General features: G+C 43.2%; 1 protein-coding gene across 1 annotated transcript in view; it reads right to left on the reverse strand.

Annotated features, from left to right (window-relative positions):
• LOC137431612 (neuropilin-2-like) overlaps positions 1–27203 on the reverse strand; it is a 350182-nt gene that overhangs the window by 168798 nt on the left and 154181 nt on the right. The window contains exons 6-7 of the mRNA XM_068123132.2: positions 22231–22400; positions 13932–14087 (exon numbers count right to left, since the gene is read on the reverse strand). Of these exons, the coding sequence (XP_067979233.2) occupies positions 13932–14087; positions 22231–22400 (326 nt within the window). The remainder of the gene's footprint in view (positions 1–13931; positions 14088–22230; positions 22401–27203) is intronic.

Here is a 27203-nt window from a genome sequence, read left to right on the forward strand (position 1 = left end):
GTCTTCCCAGAAAAGTTGATCAAAATTGTTGTAGACAAAATGCTTTGCCACCTCATTTACCTGACTTGTCCCGATCATTGGACAACATTTTATGGGGCTATGTAAAACAGTTGTTCACTCAACAAAACCGCATTCTATTGGATAAACATAGGGCTACGATCACAAATGCAATTCATGAAATTACTCAGCAGCAACTGGAGAATGTTTTCAGCAAGTTTGGATTGGATTGAACTGTTTATTACGAAAGATGGCGGTCATGTTGAAGCCTAAAAATTCGACATGTGCACGAGAAAAATTAGAATGAAAACTTGATGAACTAGAACGACACTGGGTAGAGTGCATACCTACGCCATGATGAACAGTTTTGTTATGTATCCCACTGATAAACCGGATCTGGATCCCAACGTTAACCAAAATATAATTGGCTTGTTCCTGTCACATATAACTCATCCACAAAGTTTTGTCATAGCTCTTCCAAAACTTTTTGAAATATATATCGTTTTTGGCCCCATTTCTCAATGGTGAAAAATCACTTTAAAATTATAGTATCTGCATCTTTACCAAAATCTAATAAATTCGTCCTTGTCACACACCCAACCTGTCCACCATCTTTCGTCCGAATCCGTCCATAACCTTTTAAGATATCCTGCTCACAGACAAACAAACAGACAGCCAAACAGGGATGAAAACATAACCTCCATCCACCTTTGGTGGTGGATATAATGATGCTTTCATATGCTATTCATAGTTTGTTTCTATCACGTGTTGTTTGCATCACGTGAACATCAAAAGTAAGTTATAACAGTTCAAAGTGGCACAATAACTTTTTGGACACCATGCATGTAAAAGGAGCCATGTCTAATGCTTTTTAGCATGCAAGAAGAAATACATTTAGAACTTGGCGTAATATGGGATTGAACCATATCGCACTAGGTTACAATTCAGCAACTTGAATTACTTGACCACAAAAGAATGATAATAATTATCGGTAAAGGTTAGTAAAAAAAATCCCATCCTTATATTGACAGGAGGAAGAAGAAGAAGCAGGATGTAATGTATGTTTGAAGTGCCTGCAATTCAGAAGCAACTACATTGTTGTTATTGGTTGTCCCGAAGGATCCTGAAAAATAAACAGACTTCCGATAACAACAGCAATGACAACAACAACTATTGGCGATGCCTCTTCGTGATGGGTGTGCCCCCCAATGCAAGCCGGGGGCCAAATTTCCCCCATTCTTCCCTGCTGCCCAGATGTGTTAGGGCAGTCACGGTCATAGTGCTGATCAGTCCCCATGGACCGGCCCTTTCAAGCTTGGAACAAGCACAGTACATGACGGCATACACGTGCACCTCACTTTATTTTGAGATCTGATAAAAGATGGCCGATTGGTAGACTTGTGGCCATTCTTGTTGAACAAAACCCGATATTGAACACATCCTCAACCATTTCTCGGACATGCATTTACTGATCTTGTTCAAACTTGGCACACCGATAATGAATGATGGCTTACATGTGAGCATCATTTATTTTCGAGATCAAATCCAAGATGGCCGACTGGCGGCCATTCTGTTACTTAAACTTGTCCCCAACCATTTATTGAACATGCCTGGTCCGGTTTTGATCAAACTTGGCACAAGGACAGTACACAAGAGTATACGTACATATGCAGAAGAATTTGTTTTGTCATCCGACCAAAGATGGCCGACCGACGGCCTTTAACTGCGGCCAGCAAAATTACTAAAACCACGGGGGCTATGACATTTTATGTCTTTTTTTTTGTTACTTATTAGCATGGTGAAGGGGGTGAAGGACTGAAGGTCCATTCACAAAACAATTTCGCTCTTCCACTTCTCGCGTCTTCACCAATCTCGCGAGAGTTCCCTTATTCCTCATCCCTCTCCCCCTCCCACCACCTTATGTAATCGGTATTTCAATAAATTTGTCTTTTGTTTGAAATTAGGACGTTTATTTGTCAAAATAAGGGGAGATATGAGGGGGCCTTTACAGATGTAGTTCCCAGGCCCCAAGGATGTCTTAATCTGGCCATGCCTCCAAGTTTGGAAAAATGAGTTACTGGGGTAATAAGCCATTCGAGTATCCTGCATCGGAGCAGCGACATGTCCAGGATTGTACTCCTTAGCCAATGAAACAGCCTCGTCAGCTCTATAAACCTCATGGCGTGAAAGGAATGGTTATTATCCCTGAGAGAGAAGACTGTTTTTTGTGTTTTACAGCCCCATAATAAACATGTATTCCAAGTCCTGTTTCATCTTCCTCCTTTCTGTAAAGATTGGCTCTTTGCTAGAACAGTCAAAAATAATCATCAATGCAAAATGCAATGTTACTCAAGGAATACTAGCTTTGAAAAAACAGCTTAAACTCCTTTCAGAATATTAAAAGTGGAATCGTACTAACTTTAATTTATCGCATTAGCACATACATTAGATGGGTTTTATTCATTGGTTTTCAAAAAAGCTTCCATGAAGACAAATCTGATTAGTTGGATGATTCAGCATGGTGAAATTCAAATTTGTGAGTGCAATACAAATGAACTATGAAAACTAAATTCACGTGATCACCAGTATTTAAAATGGCATCTTGTAATAGAGAATGTGATCACATGTGTGGCCTTATGATGGCGTCTGCTGATCACATCAATTTAGCTTTTAGAGTAAATATGGACTTGTGGCGGACACGGAAGCTCACTGGCGTGGTGACATCAATCCGCGCACCAAGTGGGCGGCGGCCACGCCGAGGGGTAGGCGTGGCCTCAGGATATACACCGGGCGCGCAGCCCGGAGCGCGCCAGTGCTACAGTGACCTCTTTTAATAAAGAACATTAAACTTACCACGTTGTCCGCTTCCTCCTTGGTAGCAAGTCGCGCGCGTAGCACCGCGCACTTCAGACTAATGATTTATTATTCATGCTGTGGCTATTAGTAGAGTGGCTTAGCGTCAATTTTGTCGATTATTATCGTTACAGGGTGGATAAAAGCGTCATTTTTGGTACAGAGCTTCCTTGTGGCCTGACTTTTGATTTGAGAAGGGGTGCCACCTGAACGGGGTCATGGATCCGGGTCAGGGGGGCCAGGGGCACTAACCCCCTCCCATGTAGCTGTAATACGGGTTTTATGCCTTTCTCACATTGTCTATTAACACCATTTTGGGTTCATAACCTAAGTTACGCACAACATTTCATTTTAGAATGTGATGGCCCTTGTAACAGGGGCTAAAGGTCAGGTGAGGGGTCAGGTGAGGGGCCAGGGGGAGCCCCCCCCCCCCCCCCCCCCCCCACTTCTCAATGTCAAAAATATGGGCTGGCACATCTGATTCATTCTTGAAGGCAGCACACCTAACTCGAACTCGACATGCTCATCAAGTCACACTTTTGACTTTGCATAATTTGCAGGATGAGGCATTCAAGTTCAGCCCTGGTCCAAAAGACGAAGACTCATGGGGAGTGTGGAGAGAAAAGACTGCCACCAACTGTGGAGAGAACAAAAGATGTTCCATAAACAGGTCAACAACCTGACTGCCACCATCAATCACATGGGTAACCCTTTCCTGGACGACTTTTGTGATCTTGATACTCGCAAGTGCGCAGATGCCTCCGTTAACACTGTGCGCACATGGGAGGAAACAGGAAAGAAACAGTACTAAGACTTTGTCAAGAAAGTGTTTGATGAGCAGACCCAGTCTATTCATGATCCAATCAAGAGGAATTTGCTAGCACTCTTCAGGAAAGTTCAATACAAGACAATGCAGAAGAAGGAGAAGAAGATCAAAGTGCTTCAGAATAATGTAGCTCTCTTTGGCCAACTATACATCGCCATGCAGAGCCGTGAGAGTGACTTGGATGAATTATTTGCACATGAGATACAGTCATTTCCTCCTTCTCTGTCAGATTTTGGTAAACTTTATCTGCCAGGTACCAAGTCAGATCTGTTGCAATGTCTTGAGCAGCCAGAGCAACGAGAGCCACCTTCAACATTTTTTTGCAAGATTATGGATGGAGCCGTTATTGTCCATTGTCTACCTGTGATTGGTGTCAGCACCTTTGACAATTATGCAGATGAAGTCTTTATTCCATACCTAGAGAAGCAGCTGCAACATACAAAGAGGTTAGACCTGGTATGGGACACATACATCGAAGGCAGTTTGAAAGAGAGAACACGGGAAAAGAGGGGAGCTGGTGTGCACAGAAAAGTGTCTGGCCAAACTAAATTATCACGCAACTGGATGGAATTTCTTCGTGAACCAGTCAACAAGAAAGAGCTGTTTGCCTTTCTTACAGCCAAGATCGAAAGATTCAACTGGCCACAGGGCAAAAATATCAATGTCACTTCAGAGGAAAGTGTGTCATCTTCAGGATCAGACATGGAAAAATGTAATCACGAGGAAGCCGACAGCAGGATCGTTGTCCACATTGTCCATACTCTTCAACAAGGAGCAAAGCAAGTGTTGGTGCGAACAGTAGATACAGATGTTGTAGTAATCATTGTAGGCCAATTCCATGAGCTCCTCAAGACCCAACAGTCAACTGATATCTGGGTGGCCTTTGGAATGGGAAGGAAATACAGATACTACCACATCAATTCAATCTGCCAGAGTCTTGGGACATCGAAATCACAATCCCTGCCTGTGTTTCATTCATTCTCTGGATGTGACACAACATCAGCATTCCGTGGCAAGGGCAAAAAGTTAGCCTGGCGGGCTTGGCATGCGTATGATGATGCTACAGAGGCATTCACCTACCTAGCAAAGCATCCTTTCCAAAAGCTGCATGTTGGCAATGAGATATTCCAAATCTTGGAGAGACTGACTGTAATCCTATATGACAAATCCAGTCCACTGAGTTCTGTCAATGAGATGAGGAGAAAACTCTTCTGCCACGAGAATCGAACAATGGAGAACCTGCCCCCAACACAGGATGCACTGCTGCAGCTTGTAAGAAGGGCAATATATCAGGCAGGAATCTGGACAACAAGTACTCAGTCTCTGCAAGTGATTCCATCTCCAGAAGACTATGGCTGGAACAAGGAATCAGGATCCTGGGTGCCGGTGTGGATGACAGTTCCAGAGGTCTCCAGAGCATGCCGAGAACTGATCAAATGTTCCTGCAGAGGAAACTGTTCTACCTGCAAATGTAGCAATGCAAATCTGGATTGCTCTCCACTCTGCAAGTGCAGCTGTAAGAAATAGACTATGAACTACTGCATTGCAAGATACATCTGTCTCATTTCTGCTTCTTTTTTTTGCTAGAAAATTGGGGGGGGCTGCAGCCCCCAGCCCCCTCCCCCCGGTTCCAGGGCCCATGCTGAAGATCTCGCATGTGCTTTATTTCAAAAATAGGAAAATCTCAACTCAAAAGTTGGGACACAAGATGAGCTCTGCCAAAATGTGCCTCATAATTATCACAAGCAAAGAAAAATAATATTATGGTGTGGGAGGGGGGGGGCTCCCCACCCCAATCGCCCGACCATTTGCCCCTGTTCTCAGGAATCTCACATTCTAAAATGAAATGGAGTGCTTAAAAATATTATGTACCAACAAATTGTGCTCAGACAATATAAGATTGGCATAAAACCAGTATTTCAGCAATATGGGAGGGGGGTAGTGCCCTCGGCCCCCCTGACCCAAATCCACGACCCCGTTCACGTGGCACCCCTTCTAAAATCAAAAGTTAGGCTAAAAGGAAGCTCTGTACCAAGAATGGCGCTTTTATCCAACCTGTAACGATATTTCCACGAACCCACCTAACTATATAGGCCAAGCCCATGAGTACTGACCATATCAAAGAGCCATTTATCACAATGGAACAGTGCCCTCTAAGGCTTATATAGCTTCGGCCGCCATTTTGTATGACAAACACACGTACCACTGTGGGTTTCCCCGACTGTGTGGTCGCCATGTACCATGGGTGAGTTTACGTCGATGAAATCTTGTTACTTTCTTACTTTAGATGATGAATACAGTCACGTGAAAAAGTAAGTACACCCCATGTAAAGTTGACTTTTTCAACATATTTCAACATACAGCTATTTGATCTTCATTTCAAAAATATTGACAGACAAAGGTGATATAATATAACAAATATCATGAAACATTTATATTTTGTAGTCCATTGTATAATTTAAATAAACATAAATGCAAATTTCGCATGTGGAAAAAGTAAGTACACCCCATGAAATGTTTTTTTTATCTTTTCAACATATGTGGACATATCAACATTTGATCTTCATTTAAACAGTATCTATAGATAAAGGCGATCTAAATTTTTTTTTTTTTTTTTTTTTTTTTTTGTATACAAGATCGAGGCTCGTGAAAGAGCGAACATTAATCACACAGAAAGACAAACAGACACATTAAAACAAATAACATCGGGAGCGGTAGACAAGATGGGGAAAGTGGGGGAAGGACACAAACACAACATTTGAGAGCAGGGACCGAGAGACATGGAGACATCGAGAGAACTGTGGGAGGGAGAGGGCTTTGGGGGGAGGCATGGGAAGGGGGGGGGTGGGTGGGAGAGGTATAAAACATATGGACACTGCCAGGACTTCCAGGAAAGAAGTTGGAATTTGAAACAAGATGGTACTGGGGTGAATTAGTGGGGGTAGAAAAGATCAAGGTTTTGGATGGGGGAAGATAAGAGATGGTGGTGAACAGCTGTTTTAAAGACCTGGAGGGAGGAGTGTGATTGAAGTGAGTGTGGGAGTTTGTTCCAGAGGCGGGAGAAAAGAGGAATGAAAGAGTGAAGGTGAGCAGAGAGCCGAGATTTCGGCAGTTTAACCATCAGAGGGTGGCTGGCAGATCTTGTGCGACCTGTAGGAATATTTGGGGGACAGAGCACAGAGAGAGAGCTGGGGGAGCAAGGCCGGAGAGGAGTCGGTAGAAGACAGAAAGACCACCTACCTGCCTGCGGTGAGTGAGTGAAAGGCCCTCAGAGATAGCTTCATCGCGGGAGATTCCAATGATTATGAAAGCTTTGGATTCAACAGCGTGAAGCCGAGCCAGGTAATTGAACAAAAAACAATGGAAAATTGACTTCGCAATAATTTATTCAGCAAAAAATGAACAGAGATGCCATTTCCTTCTGTGGAAAATGTAAGTACACCCTTGGCTCTAATAGGTGGTATTGCCCCCTTTGGCAGAAACAACCTCAAGTAGGCGTTTCTTATAACTGTCTACCAGTCTCTGACATCGACTGGGAGAAATTTTTGCCCACTCCTCTGACCTCCATGCAGAATTATTTCAGCTGTGCGATGTTTGAGGGGCTTTCTTGCATGCACAGCTCGTTTAAATCCCCCCACAACATCTCGATGGGATTGAGATCCAGGCTTTGACTTGGCCATTCCAGAACCCTCCATTTCTTTCTTTTCAGCCATTCCTTGGTGGATTTACTGGTATGTTTCGGGTCATTGTCATGTTGCAAGGTCCACCTTCGGTTGAGCTTCAACTTTCCGACAGATGGCCTCACATTATCCTCAAGCACCCTCTGGTAAAATGAAGAATTCATAGTGGATTCTATGATGGTGAGCTGCCGAGGCCCTGATGCAGCAAAGCTGCCCAAACCATAATATTTCCACCACCATGCTTTACAGTTGGTATCACGTCCTTGTGGTCAAATGCTGTCTTTGGTTTTCGCCAAACGTGTTCTGGTACTGTGGCCAAATAGCTCCACCCTTGACTCATCTGTGCAGAGCACATTGTTCCAGAAGTGCTGGTCTTTGCCTAGGTGTTCATTGGCAAACTTTAGTCTTGCCCTGATGTTCTTTCTGGACAGCAAAGATTTCCTCCTGGCACACCTCCCATATAGATCAAATTTGTGCAGCCTCTTTCTAATGGTAGACTCGTGCACTTTGACATCAACAGTGGCAAGAGCTACCTGTTGGTCCCGTGATGACATTCTGGGGTTCTTAGAGACTTCTTTCAGCATCTTGCGGTCTGCTCTCGGGCTGAACTTGCTGGGGCGGCCTGGCCTGAAGAAGTTGGCAGTTGTTTGGAATCTTCTCCACTTGTAGATGATCTTCCGGACAGTCGAATGATTGATTTCAAATTGTTTGGAGATCTTTTTAAATCCCTTCCCAGACTCGTAGGCATCTATAACCTTCTTTCTGAAGGCCTCAGGGAGCTCTTTTGATCTAGGCATGGTGACGCCACACACTTCAACAACAAAGAGCAAACCAAACTAAATGTCTGAAGTATAAATAAGACAGGTTCCTCCAAGATCCTCTCTAACGATGTTCTAATCATTTGCACCTGAGCTGGTGCACCTGATTCTAATTTTAGGTATTTGAAGTAGTGATAAATGTAGGGGTGTACTTACTTTTTCCACATGCAAAATTTGCATTCATGTTTATTTAAATTATACAATGGACTACAAAATGTAAATGTTTCATATTTGTTATATTATATCACCTTTATCTATCAATATTGTTGAAATGAAGATCAAATAGTTGTATGTTGAAATTTGTTGAAAAAGTCAAAACTTTACATGGGGTGTACTACTTATTCACGTGACTGTACATCCTGGTGTGAGAATGTGCTACATCAACAAAATTAGCAAATTTAATGACATACAGTTACCAGGAAACAGGTCTAGCAGAGTAATGTCATATTTGATACAGTCTATTGTGATGAACCAGTCTGCGTTTTTGTTTGTTTGTTTGACTGTCAAAAGAATAACTACATAATGAGGGCACCTTGACCATGTTATATTTTTCAGACCGCTATTTGACCTTAGAATAGGCACACCGCATCCCTGCGTGTCATAAGAGGCGACAAAGAGGGATGGCGTCAGAAAGGGCATCCGGCCATAAAAACATTGCCTCAAAAAGAGAACCATGACAATTACAACGACATATGGGCAGGGTACAGCCTGAAGTGGAGATCAGTTTCTGAGGTTTGGTACATGGAATGTAGGGACAATGACAGGGAGATCAGGAGAAGTGGTGGAAGTATTGGTCAGAAGAAGAGTGGACATATGTTGTGTGCAAGAGACGAGATGGAAGGGAAGTGGTGTGAGAATGGTGAAGGGTAGACTGGGTCAGAAATACAAGTTTGTGCGGCAAGGGTGTCCGGAGGGCGTGAATGGTGTTGGTGTCCTGTTTTCTGAGGAGTTTGTAGACAGTGTGGTGAGTGTGACTAGAGTGAGTGATAGGTTGATGATGGTGAAAATGATGATTGGAAAGCTCTTGGTGAACGTCATCTCGGGATATGCTCCGCAGGTTGGTCGGAGCGATGAAGAGAAGGACAAGTTCTGGTGTGCGATAGAGAAGCTGATGGAAAACGTGAAAGATGAGGAAGTTGTTGTGGGAGGAGGAGACCTAAATGGACATGTGGGAAGGAGTATGGACGGTTTTGAGGGAGTTCATGAGGGTTACGGATATGGTGTGAGAAATGGAGAAGGTGAAAGGATTTTGGAGTTTGCTGATGGAGCTGATTTGTTGATTTGTAATACTCAGATCCAGAAAGGGGATAATAAGCTTCTTACATACACGTCAGGTGGGTCGACGACAACCGTTGACTACCTGATGGTGCGTAGGCGAGATAGGGGGCACCTCCGGGACTCAAAGGTGATCCCGGGGGAGGAGGCTGTTTCACAGAACCACTTGGTTGTCTGCGACATAAGGGTGAAAGGTGCGAGGAGAGCTCGGTGGCTGAAGTACCAACCGAGAATGAAGGTGTGGAGGTTGAAAGAGGTGGCAGTAAGGGAGGCATTAAAAGAGAGGCTGAGTAGGGTAGAGGATGATGTGGTTGAGCTGGAACGTGGTTGGATGTCAATGAAAGATAGTCTGTTGGGAGCCGTTGGTGAGGTATGTGGATGGACAAAAGGACCACCGAGGCACTCGGAAACATGGTGGTGGGATGATGAAGTTGGAAAGAGGATTGACGAGAAGAGGAAGACGTTCAAGGAGTGGCAGGAGGCGAAGGGTACGGGAGCAGAAAAAGCAGAGCATGAAAGTTATAAGGCAGACAAGAAGGCTGCAAAGAAAGAGGTAGCAAATGCGCAGGAGGCACGTAGGAAAATGTTCGAAGAACGCTTGGATTCGGAAGAGGGTTAGAGAGCGGTATTCAGGATTGCAAAGCAGATGGCGAAAGAGAGGTGTGATGTGATGGGGGTGAGTTGCTTGAAGGATGAAGTGGGACGAATCGTTGTGGACCCAGATGGAATTCAAGGAAGATGGAAAAGATATATGGAAATGCTGTTGAATACAGAGAATGAATGGGATGGCAACATAGAGAGTAACCCAGTTTTAGGACCGGCAGAGAAGATTACTGAGAAGGAAGTTGAGGAAGCGATAAAAGCAATGAAGAAAAGATGTCTTTTTGTGTGATTAATGTTAGCTCTTTCACGAGCCTCGATCTTGTATACAAAAAAAAAAAAAAAAAAAAAAAAAAGAGTAGAAAGCGGGAGGGCCGACGGGAGTTGTGGGAGATATGTTGAAGGCAGCAGGAAGTTGGGGTGTGAAGAGAATGACAGGGATCTGTAATCTGGTGGTGAAAGAAGGCCGCATTCCAGTGGATTGGGAACTGAGTACCCTCGTCCCTCTATACAAGGGGAAAGGTGACCATCTGGAGTGTGGGTCGTACCGAGCGATAAAGTTATTGGAGCATGGAATGAAGGTATTGGAAAGGGTGTTGGAGAGGAGGATAAGGAAGAAGGTGAAGATCGACAAAATGCAGTTTGGATTTATGCCAGGAAGAGGAACGACAGACGTGCTCTTTATTGCGAGGCAGTTGCAGGAGAAGTACATGGAGAAGAGGAAGAAGTTGTTTCTTGGGTTTGTTGATCTGGAGAAAGCATTCGATAGGGTTCCACGCCAAGTATTGACATGGGCATTGAGGAAGTGAGGAGTTTTGGAATGGTTGATCAGAGTAGTGATGGCAATGTACAAAAGAGCGCGCACAGCTGTAAGGACGAAGGACGGGAACAGTGGTGAATTTTGAGGTGAAGGTGGGAGTGCATCAGGGGTCGGTACTAAGTCCACTACTATTTGTAGCTGTGATGGAGGTGCTGGCTCAGAACGTAAAGGAGGGTCTACCGTGGGAGTTGTTGTATGCAGATGATCTGGTGTTGATTGCGGAAAGTGTGGATGGACTGATGGAAAAGATGAACAAGTGGGAGGAATGTATGGAGACAAAAGGTCTGAAGGTGAATATAGGAAAGACGAAGGTGATGGCAAGTGGTAAAGCATGTGGTGAGGTGGAAAGAACTGGGAAGTGGCCATGTGCTGTGTGCAGGAAGGGTGTCGGAGTGAACTCCATTCAATGTACAATGTGCACTGAGTGGGTTCATCAAAAATGTAGTGGTCTGAGAGGGTCATTAACCAGTGTGGCAGCTCCATTCAAATGTAAGGTGTGCACAGAGGGAGCTGCAGATGGAGAAAATGTTGAGTTGGATCTTGGAGACGGCATGAAGCTGGAAGGTGTGAAAACATTTTGCTACCTCGGAGACATGCTGAATGGAGAAGGTGGATCAGACTCGGCAACGGTTGCTCGAGTGAGATGTGCATGCAAGAAGTTTCGGGAACTGAGTGGCGTGCTGATGAGGAGGGGGAGTGTCGTTGACGCTGAAGGGAAAGGTGTATGCTGCATGTGTGAGAAGTGTTATGATTTATGGGAGCGAGACATGGGTCATGAATGTAGAGCAGCAACGAAGGCTGGAAAGGGTGGAAATGCGAATGGTTCGGTGGATGTACGGAGTATCGTTGAGAGAGAGGAAGACAAATGATGAATTGAGAAAGATGATGGGAATAGAGCCTGTGATTGATGTCGTGAAGAGGAACAGGTTGAGATGGTTTGGTCAAGTGTTGAGGAAGGATGAAAGTGACTGGTTGAGAAGAGTGATGGAAATGAATGTCGAAGGAAGTAGAGGACGGGGAAGACCGAGAAAGACTTGGCTAAAGATGGTGGAAGAAGAAATGCGGGCAAGGGGGTTAACAAGGAGAGATGCAGAAAATTGGGCAAAATGGAGAAGATTGTCATGGGGACCGCAAGGCAATCCCCCGCTCTAGCAGGGAAAATGGCCTAAAAATGCATGTTGTTGTGTTGTGTTGTATTTTCCCTTGACCTTTAACTCGGAGATATACACTACCAGTCAAAAGTTTTAGAACACCTCAATTTTTCCAGTTTTTATTGACATTTACGCAGTTTACTGTCCAGTGAATAACCTGAAATGGTACAAAGGTAAGCAGTGAACTGCTCGAGGTTAAAAAAAAAGTTTAGGTTAGCAAAAACGGGAAAATAATGTAAATTGCACAGTTATATTGTAAAAAATGGCGTTCTTCAGGGAACAAGTAATAGGTTAACAACTTACAGCTGTTCTGCAGCAATGTAAGTAAATTAAGCCTTGAAAGTTGATGCAAACAATTCCTACAGGTGTCCCAACCTCTGCTGATTACTTGATTACAAACCCCCTGTCTGTATCAAAGCAGTATTGGAACAGACTGTTATTGCACCCTCCAAAGCATTATTTGAACAATATTGCACTGCAGGAAGTAGTATATTGGAAACTGGAGAAAACTCTGACAGGAAGAGGTCTGGCAGACCCAAAGCCACAACAGAATCAGAAGACAAGTTTCTGAGAGTCAACAGCTTGCATGATAGGCAGCTCACAGGACAACAGCTTCAAGCACAACTTAACACTGGTCGAAGTAAGCAAGTCTCAGTTTCAACTGTGAAGAGAAGACTTCGTGCTGCAGGTTTGACAGGTCGAGTGGCAGTAAGAAAGCCATTGCTAAGGTGGCAAAATAAGAAAAAGAGGCTTGCCTGGGCCACGAAGCACCGCCAGTGGACTACTGAAGACTGGAAGGTCTTATGTATGGACCGATGAATCAAATTTTGAAATCTTTGGTTCATCACGCAGGGTTTTTGCATGCCGTCGAGTCGGCGAAAGGATGGTTCCTCAGTGTGTGACACCAACTGTCAAACATGGAGGAGGAAGCGTGATGGTCTGGGGCTCTTTTGCTGGATCCAGAGTCGGCGACTTGCACAGAGTGACTGGCACCCTGAACCAAAAGGGCTACCACAGCATTTTGCAGCACCATGCAATACCCTCTGGTATACGCTTAGTTGGTCAGGGGTTCATCCTACTGCAAGATAATGACCCAAAACACACCTCCAGGCTATGTCAAAACTACCTTCGAGGAAAATAACAAGACAGTAGGCTTCAAATCATGGAATGGCCAGCACAGTCTCCAGACTTAAACACCATCGAGCTGGTTTGGGATGAACTGGACAGAAGGGTGAAAGCAAAGCAACCTACAAGTGCAACACATTTGTGGGAACTTCTGCAACAGTGTTGGGAAGAACTTCCCGAACAATATTTGATTTCCATTGCAGAAAGAATGCCACGAGTGTTTTCGGCGGATATATCTGCAAAAGGTGGATACTTTGCTGAGTCAAAAATTTAAATCAAATTTTGTTAAACAAAATGATTCTATGATTTCTTTTTTATCTCCAATTGTTTATTTGTTCCATGCTTAATTTCAGAGTGCATTGAGACATTAAACTGCGTAAATTTCTATAAAAACTGGAAAAATTGAGGTGTTCTAAAACTTTTGACTGGTCGTGTATGTAAATTAAGTTGAAATGCTTCTTGCTTTAGGCTATCTAGACAGAGCAGTTTGCTTCCAAAATTTCATTCCAAAAGTCCAAGCCAGCCCCAAGATACATCTTGGAAATTTCTGAAATTGCGAGTGTGTGATTAAAAAACCAACAAAAAACCCGAAATGGTGGTTTCGTACTCTTAGGAGTCTAAAAAACTCTGGGGTACCATTAAAATTGGGGTGCTAGTTGTAGAAATAAACCCAACAACAGCTACTGTATAAGCCTCCACTATCTTTTAAGGGGAGGCTTAATAATAATATTACATAAATTCAAAGAGACCAGCAAAATGATTTGGTCATAACTGGTTAGCACTCACCTTAGCTTGGCGACCCTCTTTAATAGGAAGCCAATCCTCTCCATTGCTGCTGATGTCAATCCTGAAGCTACTCACAAAATAGGCCTTGTGAGTTGCTTGGGACACAGCACCTTGAGTAGCCAAACCACTCACTAAACGAAGAGAGCCCAGGTCCACCTGCAACAATCAGAGTATGCTCATGTTGTTGCAAGTCTTGCAAATGTTACAGATAAATAAGGATGTAGATTCCCACACTTATCCTATGTTTCATAGACTTATTATTAATAACGTGCAATAATTGTAATATTATACTTGGTAAGTCAATAAGATATTTCCAAATTTTATCGACATTTTTTTGGCTGGGCGCATATGTATGCATGTGTGTGTGTGTATGTATGTATGTATGTATGTATGTATGTATGTATGTATGTATGTATGTATGTATGTATGTATGTATGTATGTATATATATATATATATATATATATATATATATATATATATATATATATATATAGTCATGTAAAAAGTAAGTACACCCCATGTAAATTTTGACTTTTTCAACATATTTCAACATACAGCTATTTGATCTTCATTTCAACAATATTGATATATAAAGGTGATATAATATAACAAATATCATGAAACATTTACATTTTGTAGTCCATTGTATAATTTAAATAAACATAAATGCAAATTTCACATGTGGAAAAAGTAAGTACACCCCCACATTTATCACTACTTCAAATGCCTAAAATTAGAATCGTGTGCACCAGCTCAGGTGCAAATGATTAGAACATCGTTAGAGAGGACCTTGGAGGAACCTGTCCTATTTAAACCTCAGACATTTAGTTTGGTTTGCTCTATGTTGTTGAAGTGTGCGGCGTCACCATGCCTCGATCAAAAGAGCTCTCTGAGGCCTTCAGAAAGAAGGTTATAGATGCCTATGAGTCTGGGAAGGGATTTAAAAAGATATCCAAACAATTTGAAATCAATCATTCGACTGTCCGGAAGATCATTTACAAGTGGAGAAGATTCCAAACAACTGCCAACTTGTTCAGGCCAGGCCGCCCCATTGAGAGCAGCCCGAGAGCAGACCGCAAGATACTGAAAGAAGTCTCTAAGAACCCCAGAATGTCATCACGGGACCTACAGGTAGCTCTTGCCAATGTTGATGTCAAAGTGCATGAGTCTACCATTAGAAAGAGGCTGCACAAATTTGATCAACATGGGAGGTGTGCCAGGAGGAAACCTTTGCTGTCCAGGAAGAACATCAGGGCAGGACTAAAGTTTGCCAATGAACACCTCGGCAAAGACCAGAACTTCTGGAGCAATGTGCTCCGGACAGATGAGTCAAAGGTAGAGCTCATTGGCTACAGTACCAGAAGACATGTTTGGCGAAAACCAAAGACAGCATTTGACCACAAGAACGTGATACCAACTGTAAAGCATGGTGGTGTAAATATTATGGTTTGGGGCAGCTTTGCTGCATCAGGGCCTGGGCAGCTCACCATCATAGAATCCACTATGAATTCTTCATTGTACCACAGGGTGCTTGAGGATAATGTTAGGCCATCTGTCGGTAAGTAGAAGCTCAACCGAAGGTGGACCTTGCAACATGACAATGACGCTAAACATACCAGTAAATCCACCAAGGAATGGCTGAAAAGAAAGAAATGGAGGGTTCTGGAATGGCCAAGTCAAAGCCCGGATCTAAATCCCATCGAGATGTTGTGGGGGGATTTGAAATGAGCTGCGCATGCAAGAAACCCCTCAAACATCGCACAGCTGAAAGAATTCTGCATGGAGGAGTGGGCAAAAATTTCTCCCAGTCGATGTCAGAGACTGGTAGACAGTTATAAGAAATGCCTACTTGAGGTTGTTTCTGCCAAAGGGGGCAATACCACCTATTAGAGCCAAGGGTGTACTTACTTTTTCCACAGAAGGAAATGGCATCTCTGTTAATTTTTTGTTGAATAAATTATTGCAAAGTCAATTTTTCATTGTTTTTTGTTCAATTAGATCAACTTTATCTACAGATACTGTTTAAATGAAAATCAAATATTTATATGTCCACATATGTTAAAAAGATTTTTTTTAAACATTTCATGGGGTGTACTTACTTTTTCCACATGCGAAATTTGCATTTATGTTTATTTAAATTATACAATGGACTACAAAATGTAAATGTTTCATGATATTTGTTATATTATATCACTTTTATCTGTCAATATTGTTGAAATGAAGATCAAATAGCTGTATGTTGAATTATGTTGAAAAAGTCAAAACTTTACATGGGGTGTACTTACTTTTTCACGTGACTGTATATGCATGTATATATATATATATATATATATATATACTGTATATATATATATATATATATATATATATACTGTATATATATATATATATATATATATATATACATACATATATATATATACATATATATATATATATATATATATATATATATATATATATATATATATATATATATATATATATATATATATGGCTAACCCCTGCTCTTGCAGGGAAAATGGCCTTAAAATGCCTGTTGTATTTATACATATATGCACATACACACACTAGCAGAGGTACCCAGCATTGCCGGACAATGCAGGGTCGCTTCACTGACAGGACTATTAAGAGAGGAGGGTGAGAGAAGAGGGGAGATAGGAAGGGGGCAGGGATGGAGAGAGAGGGGAGGGAGGAAGAAAGGAGGGCAGTAGACCATAGTACAAGGTTATTCATAATCAATGGCCTCACGCCCGGTAAGTTTGAGGAGAACTGAAGATCCCCCTCGTAGTGCATTCAAAAAACATGTGGCTGTAATAATATTATCTGTGGAGGAAAGAGTAGAGCATGAAAATAATCTGCAGGAGCTGAATAAGTGGCAAGCTAACAAATTGCATCCTGCAGATATGGCTACAATACTCTGACGGAGAATCACAATGATTGGGGCAGCAGCTAAAATCACAAACAATAATAATGGAGCAACTTATGAAGGACGTGGGCAACTTGCAACATCGGCTTAGTGAGCATAAGTTGGAATATGATCAGTAAACAGGAGGAAGACTGACACAAGAAATCCAACAGAAGAGTACTGAACTAAAGACTTGTGAGGAAGCGATAACAAGTTGGTGGAAGCAGGAGATGAGCTCAATGAACAAACTGAGGGAGATTAAAAGGCATGAACTACAGCAGATGGAGATGGTGATGGAAGAAATGGAGAAAATATGGAAGGAAAGGAGAAGAAGACAGAAGAGCGAGCCGAATAGAAGCAAAGCTCCCATGACTTGCATCAGTGAATGGAGGCACAGCTGAAGGAAGGAGAGGCTGAAGCAGGAGATTAAAAAACACCGAGCTGAACTGGAGCAGGAGAAGCAAAGGAAAGTTGAATGGGAACTGTGGTATCAGCATCTCACGGGGGAGCGGAAGCTCTGCTGGACTTGGTGGTCATGGTCCAGCGGACAAAAAGGAAAACGGAACAGACTCTGTCTGTTGGAGAAGTGATTACCATCTTAGCAATTGACCAGGAATGGTCAATAAAGGAACCCAGGTATGGTGAGGAAGAAAATGTTGATGGTGAGAGTGACGTGAACAAGATTGGTAAAGAAGATAATTTTAAAAAAAGTTGTCTTCACGTTTTCAGAAATGGTTTGTGCACCAAAGTAAGGAGGCAAGGCAGAGAGGAAGGTGCATGGAACTGAAGAGAATCCAGAGTGTGGAATTGGTGAGAAAAACGAAGAGCAGACTGATGCTGAGAGTGGTTTTGAGGATGAAGATGGAGCTGCATAGGAAGAGGCATATGGTGAGGATGAAGACCTGTCTTCAGATGACATGACACAGGAAATTCACACCATCACAAAAATGCTGAATGTCTGCGAGACAACCTTACACAGTCATTGAAGAGGTGAATAGTAGGATGGTTTTGATGATGAGGTAGGTCAGATAAGAAGCCAGAAGATAATAAACAACGAAAATTTGAGGATGAAGGATTTCTCTCATCTCCCCTCCTGTTCTGGCTGGAGTTCCCCAAGGTAGTGTTCTGGGCCCTGTGCTATTTCTAGTCTTCATCAATGATCTCTCCGACTCTCTGGAAAATCCTCTCTATCTCTTTGCTGATGACTCCACTATCTGCCGCTCCATTCCTCATCCCTTAGATCGGCAGTCTGCAGCCTCCTCACTCTCTGCAGACCGGGACAAAATCACAGACTGGTCAAACAAGTGGAACATGTCTTTCAATCCTGACAAATCTCCCACTCTTACAATGTCTCTCCGGAAGGACCGACTGGAAAACCCTCCCATCTACTTTCTCAACAATCCTCTCCAAGAAGTTCTGTCGCTCAAGCTTTTGGGTCTCACTATCTGCCATGATCTTTCTTGGGAAAACCACATTTCCAAGCTGGCCTCCAAAGCCAGTCGCCGACTGGGCATCCTCCGTCGTGCGAAGTCCTTCCTTGGCACACCTGAGCTCCTCACCACATACAAGGCTTTCATCCGCAGTTCAATGGAATACTGTTCCCCCTCTCTGGGTTGGTGCTCCTGCCTCACACCTAGATCGTCTTCACGCTGTTGAAACCAAAGCTTTCAGAATCATTGGAATCTCCAGCGATGAAGCTAACTCCGAGGGCCTTTCACTCACTCACCACAGGCAGGTTGGTGGTCTTTCTGTCTTCTACCGACTCCTCCCCGGCCTTGCTCCCCCAGCTCTCTCTGTGCTCTGTCCCCCAAATATTCCTTCAGGTCGCACAAGATCTGCCTGCAACCCTCTTATGGTTCAACTGCCAAAATCTAGGCTCTCTGCTCACCTTCACTCTTTCATTCCCCTTTTCTCCCGCCTCTGGAACAAACTCCCCCACTCCCTTCAATCCCACTCCTGCCTCCAGGTCTTTAAAACAGCTGTCCACCACCATCTCTTATCTTCCCCCATCCCAAAACGTTGATCTTTTCTACCCCCGCTAATTCACCCCAGATACACTTTTTTTTTTTTTTTGGAAATTCCAACTTCTTTCCTGGAGGTCCTTGCAGTGTTCATATGTTTTATACCTCTCCCACCTCCCCCCAAACCCCCCCCCCCTCCCACATTTCTCCCGATGTCCCTGCTGTCAAATGTTGTGTTTGTGTCCTTCCCCCTCTCTCCCCTTCTTGTCTACCGCTCCCCTTATTTTTTGTGTTTAATGTGTCGGTTTGACTTTTTGTGCGATTAATGTTAGCTCTTTCACGAGCCTCGATCTTGTATACAAAAAAAAAAAAATACAAAGAGAGAAAGACGAGGAAGCAGAGGAGCGAGGCTCATGGTTATTTAGATTAGAAATAATAGCATTGCAGAGTAAGTGAGAAGAAGAGCGATGTTCATAATGCCTATAAACCCATAGGATTGATACAGCAGGAGGGGAAAGAGCGGAGTGAATGTGCTGCACACGGAAGTATAGATTGAGGAACCTTGAGAGGAATGGCGACAGCCGACAGGGGTGGATTGAAAGATGGATGGATCAAAATAGAAAAAATGTTTAATTACGAACAAGTGGGTAGAGTGCCAGGTGATTAGCACCATTGGGTCTGTTATGATAAGCAGTGGCATACTGCAGTAAGGGTGGGGGTCGGGGGGGGGGGAATTATTATCGTAGGAAGGGCTCGTAATTGGAGATATTGGAACAATCTACCACTGGTGACTGAAAGGCAGTGCTATGGACTGGGCATTGAATGTGATTAGTAGCGCAGAATTGAGTGTATAACATTTAAGGGGAAGTTGTGTTGTCTGGATTGATGTCAGTAATGGAGATCCATGCACTGAGGCTAGGGATGCAGACACCTGGGGGTCATGGGGAACTTGATTGGGCATGGGGTAGTGGACCAGTGGAGCATGCGGCTGTGAGAGCCAAATGCCACAGAGCCCCCTTGGAGTTTGTCAGAAGACAGTGGTAAGGAGCCGGAAAGGGTGCAGTTTGGCTGTGTGATTGGAGTCTCGGGCCTGCGATTTCTGGAGGGTTCGGGTAGGCGTTGTGGACAGTGTGAGGCCTGGTGAACGGGTCACAAACAAACTTCAGGTAAGCTACAGTACATGGCAATCTAACCTACTCAAAACACATGGACCATATTATGACACTTACCACAGTGCAGCTATGGACTACCCACTCCCCTGCCCCCCCCCCCTTTTCCATATAAAAATAAAAATATATCGAAGGTGGATACTTTGAGACATGGGAGGGCTCTGTTCCACATTCTGACACCTGCACATGGAGATAACAACCAACGACACACACACACAAGATTCTCCTTTTATGAATGTATGCAAACATTTAGAAAAATTTATCTTGTGGCCTGGAACCAAACAAAAATATTTTAAAAGCCCTCACAGATCTGACAGCTAGCCAGTGGCGTCACTAGGGTTGGTGTCACCCAGTGCGGTAACTCATGGTGTCACCCCAGCCCCCCCCCACCCCCCATTAGTCAGGTTCACTATGTTAACAAATATAATTTCGTTCAAAATGTTGGGAGATTAGCAAACCTGTACATTTTTGGAATCATCAGAGCATGGAGAATCCGAAAATCAATGTTGGCGTTTGCACAGACATAGATTTTGGATTTTCAAAATGGCCGCCATAAAATACATATTTTGCGCGATCTCGGCTTCTAGTCAACCTAGAAACTTAATTAAATATGCTAATCCTATGTTTTCTGGTTCAAGCAATCCAATAAAGGCCTCAAAATAGTGCTCAGGATTATAGAAAAGCAACAAACAAAGGTAGTTGAAAACCATTGTCTTTATATTTGTGATATAACTGTATTACATAATACATGATATTGCAAGTCCTTTGAAGTTATAGGTATGGGTTTATAAAGCAAGAAAGCAGCCTTGTTAGTATCAGATTGAACTATAAGTCCTATACACAGGATCTACTCGGTCTATACCGTTCAGGAATATGCTTTTACAGATCTTCATCACTGTCCTGAGTGTCATTTTCGCAAAGGTGTCTACGCAAATGCAAACATTAATTTTGGATTCCTCATGCTGTGAATATTCCAAAAATGTATAGTTTTACTAATTTTCAAAAATTTTGAACGAAAAAACATAGTGAACTTGACTACATGGACCTCCTCCCGTACCAGACCATACAGAATCCTTAGTAATGTTTTTGTACTAATGTTTCTCATAAATCGTAATTCCCGTATATCACTGAATGTAATGGCAATAGTAGTGACATAAACAACTAGCAAAATTAAAATTACACCTTTAAATTACAATATCATATGCACAGCCTAAATGTATTTACATTTACATAGTTTCATGTGGTTAAAGTGAAAATTCGGTAAGAAAACAATATAATTCGAAGTAAAAACGTTTAAGATCTACATCAAAATTATGTTGATTTTAACGTTAAACTTTATTGTTACATGAGATACATTAATGGATTAGGTTTGCATAATCAATAACGGCCCAAATAATATAGAACTTGTAGACAAATGCATATGGAAATATACTCATAAATGAAATACCATAAAAATAAACAGGAACAAATACACAAGCATTTCAGCACTTAGTGAACATCTCGACTAATTCAGAACTTTCCTTTCCTGGCCTTCAAAAGCTGCGAACTTGTGAATCACTTCATCGAAATCAATGCCTTTCGCCAACTCACTTTCAATTAATAATATCGCAAGATCGGAAAGCCTCGACACTGCAAACATTTGGTGTCACCCCCTCTGATAGTGTCACCCGGTGCGGTCTGCACCCCCCGCGCCCCTCTAGTGACGCCAGTGCAGCTAGCCCACCCTCCGTCCTCCCTTCCCAACATGATTAATAGTAAATATCAAAATTTAAAAATTACTCTGTACATTCAGAAACCCCTGATATATCATTATTTTGGTGTTCAGAAGTTCTTAATCCAGATACACAGTCCATTCACTCACTGGTAGCAATCTGTCGGGGGGTTTGTATATCACATGCCCATCCACTCAGGCCTTGCACTGACCCATATGGTCGGGAATTCGCAGTATGAGCAGGTGCCATTTGGCGAACTGAGAAAATTCACCAAGTCTTTCGTTGTGCAGAAGCACAGCCCTTTCTCTTTTCCAAATGGTACTTTTCTAAATATTTTCAGCTTCTTTCAGACGTTTTGTGAGCCATTTTAGGTTACACTCTTTATCTCGCTCATGCAATATACTTTGTGGTGCACTGGAGATCCCTATTTCCTGGGTTTTCTGTGCATGCACACTGAGAATTCTGGGGCAGATTACGTCATTTTGAAAGTCCCGTTTTGATCAAATAGATAGAATGGAAAAGTGTACATGTGCAAACCACAGCCCACCTGAATCCACTCGCGGATCGAGTCACTGGCAGGCGTCCATGCATTGTGTGGATGGTGCAGCCTGCCTTGTTGCGGCAACCAAGTCAATGACTCATACGTAGACGAAGCAGACATTTGTTCATCACTGATGGAACCTGATTCCACGCCAAGAGGCTGGGTACATTGCACAGCTGTCAGGTGCAGGAAGAAGGAGAGAGCGAGAATAAGAGGGAGAAAGGAAAAGAGGGAGTGGGAGAGAGAGATATCAGCTGTGATCAAAAGTTGTTTAAAAATAAAATGAAGAACTAGTCTTGCTTGTGAAGACTAAAGTTGATCTGCATCAGCGGACAAGGACAATTGATGAAATCATGTGTGTGTCTGTGTGTGCATATGTGTGTGTGTGCGCGCACGCTGCATACTACTCTCTCTAACTTCTCCTTATTTACCCTTTATAAGGGGTGAGGTCCAATGGTACCAATATTCTGCCCTGCCTTGATCACGATACTCCTCCACTTCACTCTGTCCTCAGCCAACTCTCTCCACTCTCCAACCACCCCTGCCATATTGATGGCAAATCCTCATATCTCCTTTCTTGATAAATGTCTAAGAGAAGCTCAATCCCTTAAAATTTGGGTCTCACCATCAGCCACTATCTCTCTTCGGAAAACGCGTATCAGAGTATACCACCAGAGCTAGTCACTAATTGGGCATTCACCACCAAGCCATATCTTTCCTTGGAAAATCCTAACTTTTAACAACCTATAAGGCCTTCATCTCCTGCTTAATGGAGTTTTTTGGATACTTAGTCAAGGCTTGTGCAAGAGCGAACACATAAAACATATAATAAAGGGAGTGGGAGACAAGAGGGGGAGAGAGAGGGAAGCATAACAACAGTAGAGAACAGGGACATCAGGAGATCTGTGGAAGAGAGAGAGCTGGAGCGGGGTACACAGGATAAACAAGATGGACACTACAGGGACTACAGGGAAAAACAAGATGGACACAAGTCCGGAGAGGAGTCGGTAGAAGACAGAAAGACCACCAACCTGCCTGTGGTGAGAGAGTGAAAAGACCTCAGATTCAGCTTCATCGCGGGATATATCAATGATTCTAAAAGCCTTGGTTTCTACAGTGTGAAGCCGAGCTAGGTGCGAGGCAGGAGTGCCAGCCGAGAGGGGAGAGCAGTACCCCATCTAGCTGCAGGTGAAAGCCTTGTAGGTGGAGCTCAGGTGTGCCAAAGGAAGGACTTTCATGGTGGGGGGTGCCCAGTCCACGACGGAGGATGCCCAATGCCCATACTCGTTGTGTTTGGCTTTGGAGGACAACTTTGAAATGTGGCTTGCCCAAGAAAGATCATGGCTGAGAGTGAGACTCTAGTGTTTGAGTGATTGAACCTCTTTGAGAGGCTTGATGAGATAGTAGATGGGAGGGTTTGTGGTATGCTCCTTTCGGAGCGAGAGAGTGATTGTGTAGGATTTCTCAGGATTAAAAGACATATTCCAAGTGTTTGGCCAATTTGTGGTTTTGTCAAAGGTCTGAAGAGAGGGAAGCGGCTGCAGCCTGCCTACCTGAAGAATGAAGGATGTCACAGCAGAGGGTGGAGTCATCAGCAAAGAGAAAAATAGGATTTTTCAGGGAGTCAGTGAGATCTTTGATGAAGATTAGGAATAAGATGGGGCCTAGAACACTGCCTTGGGGTATTCCAGCCTTGACAGGGATAGAAGAAGAAAGAATTCCATTGAGACCCACATGTTGGCTCCGAGAGTGGAGGAAGTCATTAATGCAAGAGTGGAGTTGGCCTTGGATTCCATCGGCAGACAATTTGGAGAGCAAGGTGGGATGCCAGACTGTATCGAAAGCTTGAGATATGTGCAGAGATGGCACTGATCTCATGTCTGACATTACGGGCCTCTATCCATTGTTGGGAGAGTAGAAGCAGCGTGTCCAAGGAAGAGTGACCTGGTCTGAATCCAAATTGATGATCTGAGATGAGGTTGTTGGAGAAAAAGGAAAGATTTATGTCAACTGCGATAATGGGTTCCATGTCCTTGCTGATGATTGGAAGTAAGCTAACTGGTCTGTAGTTAAGGAGGTCTGTTTTTGCACCTTTTTTATGTAATGCTGTAATGGTGGTTGATTTCCACGCAGATGAAAGATGACTTCGGGTAAATGACAGGCTGAAAAGGCAGAGCGAGAGAGAGAGCGAGGGCGAGAGAGCGAGGGCAAGAGAGCGAGAGAGCGAAAGAGCGAGAGAGAGAGAGAGCGAGAGAGAGAGAGCAGCAGAGCAGGTTTTTAAGCCACGTGAGCTGATGCTGTCTGGTCCAGTTGCAGAGTCAGAAACAAGGGTTGCCAGAAACTTCTTCACCTTCTCAGATGCAAAAGTCAGAATCCAGGAGGAGTTGGGTATTACTGGGAAGGGTGGGTACAGAGAGAGAGGGGTTAGGGACACAAGATTTGGAAGTAAACACAGCATTGAGGCATTCATCCTTCTCACAAGCGGAGTTGGCTCTGGTGGCATTTGAAGAGAGGGAATGGATGGAAGGGACCATACACCAGAGACAGATTTAACAAAGCACCACCAGGTTTTAGAGGGAGACAAGTTTTAAAGTTCATTCTTGAGGTTGAACAGATGCTGTTTTCTGACTCCTGAGAATGGACACACACTTGTTGCAGACATTTTGGAATGCACTGAGATTACCTTTGGTTGGATTAGCCTTTCCGGAAGAGAATGCAAGTTGTTTCAGTGCAACTGCCTCACCACAAGATCCAGTGTACCATGGGTGGGAAGAAGGACACGATAATTGTAGACGAGATAGGATGAATCTCACCATCAGCCTCAGATGGCATGAGAAAGAGCAGGTTTCTGTGGAAGAATTCCCAGCCTGAGTTGATATGAGAAGAAGCAGTTTTTTTTGGAACCATTTTGGAATTTTGGACATTTTGTAAGCATCTTTTTAAATGTTATGAAGAGATTTTAAGGAAGAGAAACCTTTTATTCAGTTAAGGTTCAGTTTGGGGATATTGAGAAGAAGGGATAGAGAAACGCATTATCTGAGCACTCAAAGATTAGAGTTTGGATTTTTTTTTTCCCCATGTTGTAGTTGTTGGTTGTTGGGATTTTTTTTGGGGGGGGGAGGAGGGGTGGTTTGATTGAAGGAGAGCTATGTTGGTTGTATTTTGAGGGAGGTAGGGAAATTGATTGAGCTAAGGGATCAAAAATAACAATACCTGAGATAAAAGGAGCGAAAATCAGGCAGCAATCGGAGAGGAAGCAAACTCGACTATCACCAGTAGGCCTGACAATTAACTCGGGATACAAATTAAACGATTTAACACAGCAGGCGAACCCTAACAACCCTAACACATGAACAGCAAGACAGGAATAAAAACAAAACAGTAAAACACAATGTAAGTCATAGTCCGGGGAACTTATATGAATTGGTAGGAGCAGGTATCGATCAGTCGTCCACCTGCGCTGAACCCCGAACCAGAAGTCGACCCTCTTAGATCCATTTACCTTATAGACTGCTTCAACCCCTTTTGAGCCTTTTAGACCCTTTAGAATCCTTAGACACTTAAGACCCCAAAGACCTTGTAGACCCTACATACTCTGCTAAAACCCTAAGACCCCTAACACCATATACAGACCTTGTTATAACCCTTAGACCCCTAAGACCCATCAGAACCCTAAGACCATGTTAGATCCCATAGACCACATTATACACTTTGACCACAAAGACCCTTAGGACCCTGTTACACCCCTTAGAATTGTAACTAATGTTAGAACATACCCTTTAGACCCCTTACACCTTTTGGACCATTTTAGAACCTTTCATCATTTTATAACTCGCCCCCCCCCCCCCAACCCCCTCCCTCACCCCAAGGCAGAGCTGGGTACCTCCTCTATAGTTACTTATCATATAGTGAAACATTAATTTACTGTTGGGAGGCAGATGCAGAATCAACGGGTGCCTTGGAATTTGAAAAATTGGAAGAAAGCACTTAAAATCAGGAGCCGAGACCAATACATATTCTTTAAAAAAAGAAAAGATTTCTGTTTGTGTCTGGTCTTCATATTTGGAATTTCTTGTCTGACAACAACATTCACACAGATACATTCACCCCCCCTCGCCGCCTAACACCAGCTGCTTTATATAACCTAGGAGTATGGGCTATCCCAAGTTGCCTGGGGGAGAGGGGGGAGTCTGGTGGTAGGATACCCGGCACTGCCCAGGTGGGTGAGGCAGTTATGTGGTTGGACGATTGTACCACAATTGTTGGATGATAGTTATGTGATTGTACCATAAGCCCAGCAGTGGTTTCAGAACATGTTGGCCATTGAAAAGTTATGGAGTTATTGACCTCATGGTGGTTACCTTTTGCCTGTGGGCTGGCACTGCAGCACTGCCTGACCCCACATCCCAATGTACACTTTATAGCGACCTTTGGTGGTCTCAAAACGGACTTCAAGGCTAACGTGTGGTAGCTTAAAACTTTGCCCAGATTCTGAAGTGCATACACCCAAAATGTGGGGCGTGCTATGGTTCAGCCAAATGCACAATCACACAAACAAACACACAAACACTTGACAAATATTTAGAAGAAGATTAGCATGGAAAGTCAAAGCATATGATGGAGTTTATGAGAGTGTGTTTGTGAATACGTCCTTGAAAATTACTGAAAACTGCTCTCAATCACACAGGACATTGTTTACTTGGCATCAAAAGGAAAAGTAGCATGTCCTGATCAAAAAATAATCATCCAAAAACTATATAATCGTATGATACCTCAAAAACTTATGGATGGATTCAGCCAGAACTTGGTGGACAGTTTTGGTGTGTGACAAGGACGAAGTGATTCAATTTTGGTGAAGATCCGGATATGCGATTTAAATATTTTTATAAGTGATTATTCACCATTGAGAGATAGGACTAAAAATGATATTTAAAAAACCACCTTTAGAGGCCATTTTTCCCCCGCAAGCGGGGGTTGGC

Source organism: Myxine glutinosa, chromosome 7 (genome assembly GCF_964187855.1).
Source record: "Myxine glutinosa chromosome 7, kmMyxGlut1.1, whole genome shotgun sequence".
Classification (NCBI taxonomy): domain Eukaryota; kingdom Metazoa; phylum Chordata; class Myxini; order Myxiniformes; family Myxinidae; genus Myxine; species Myxine glutinosa.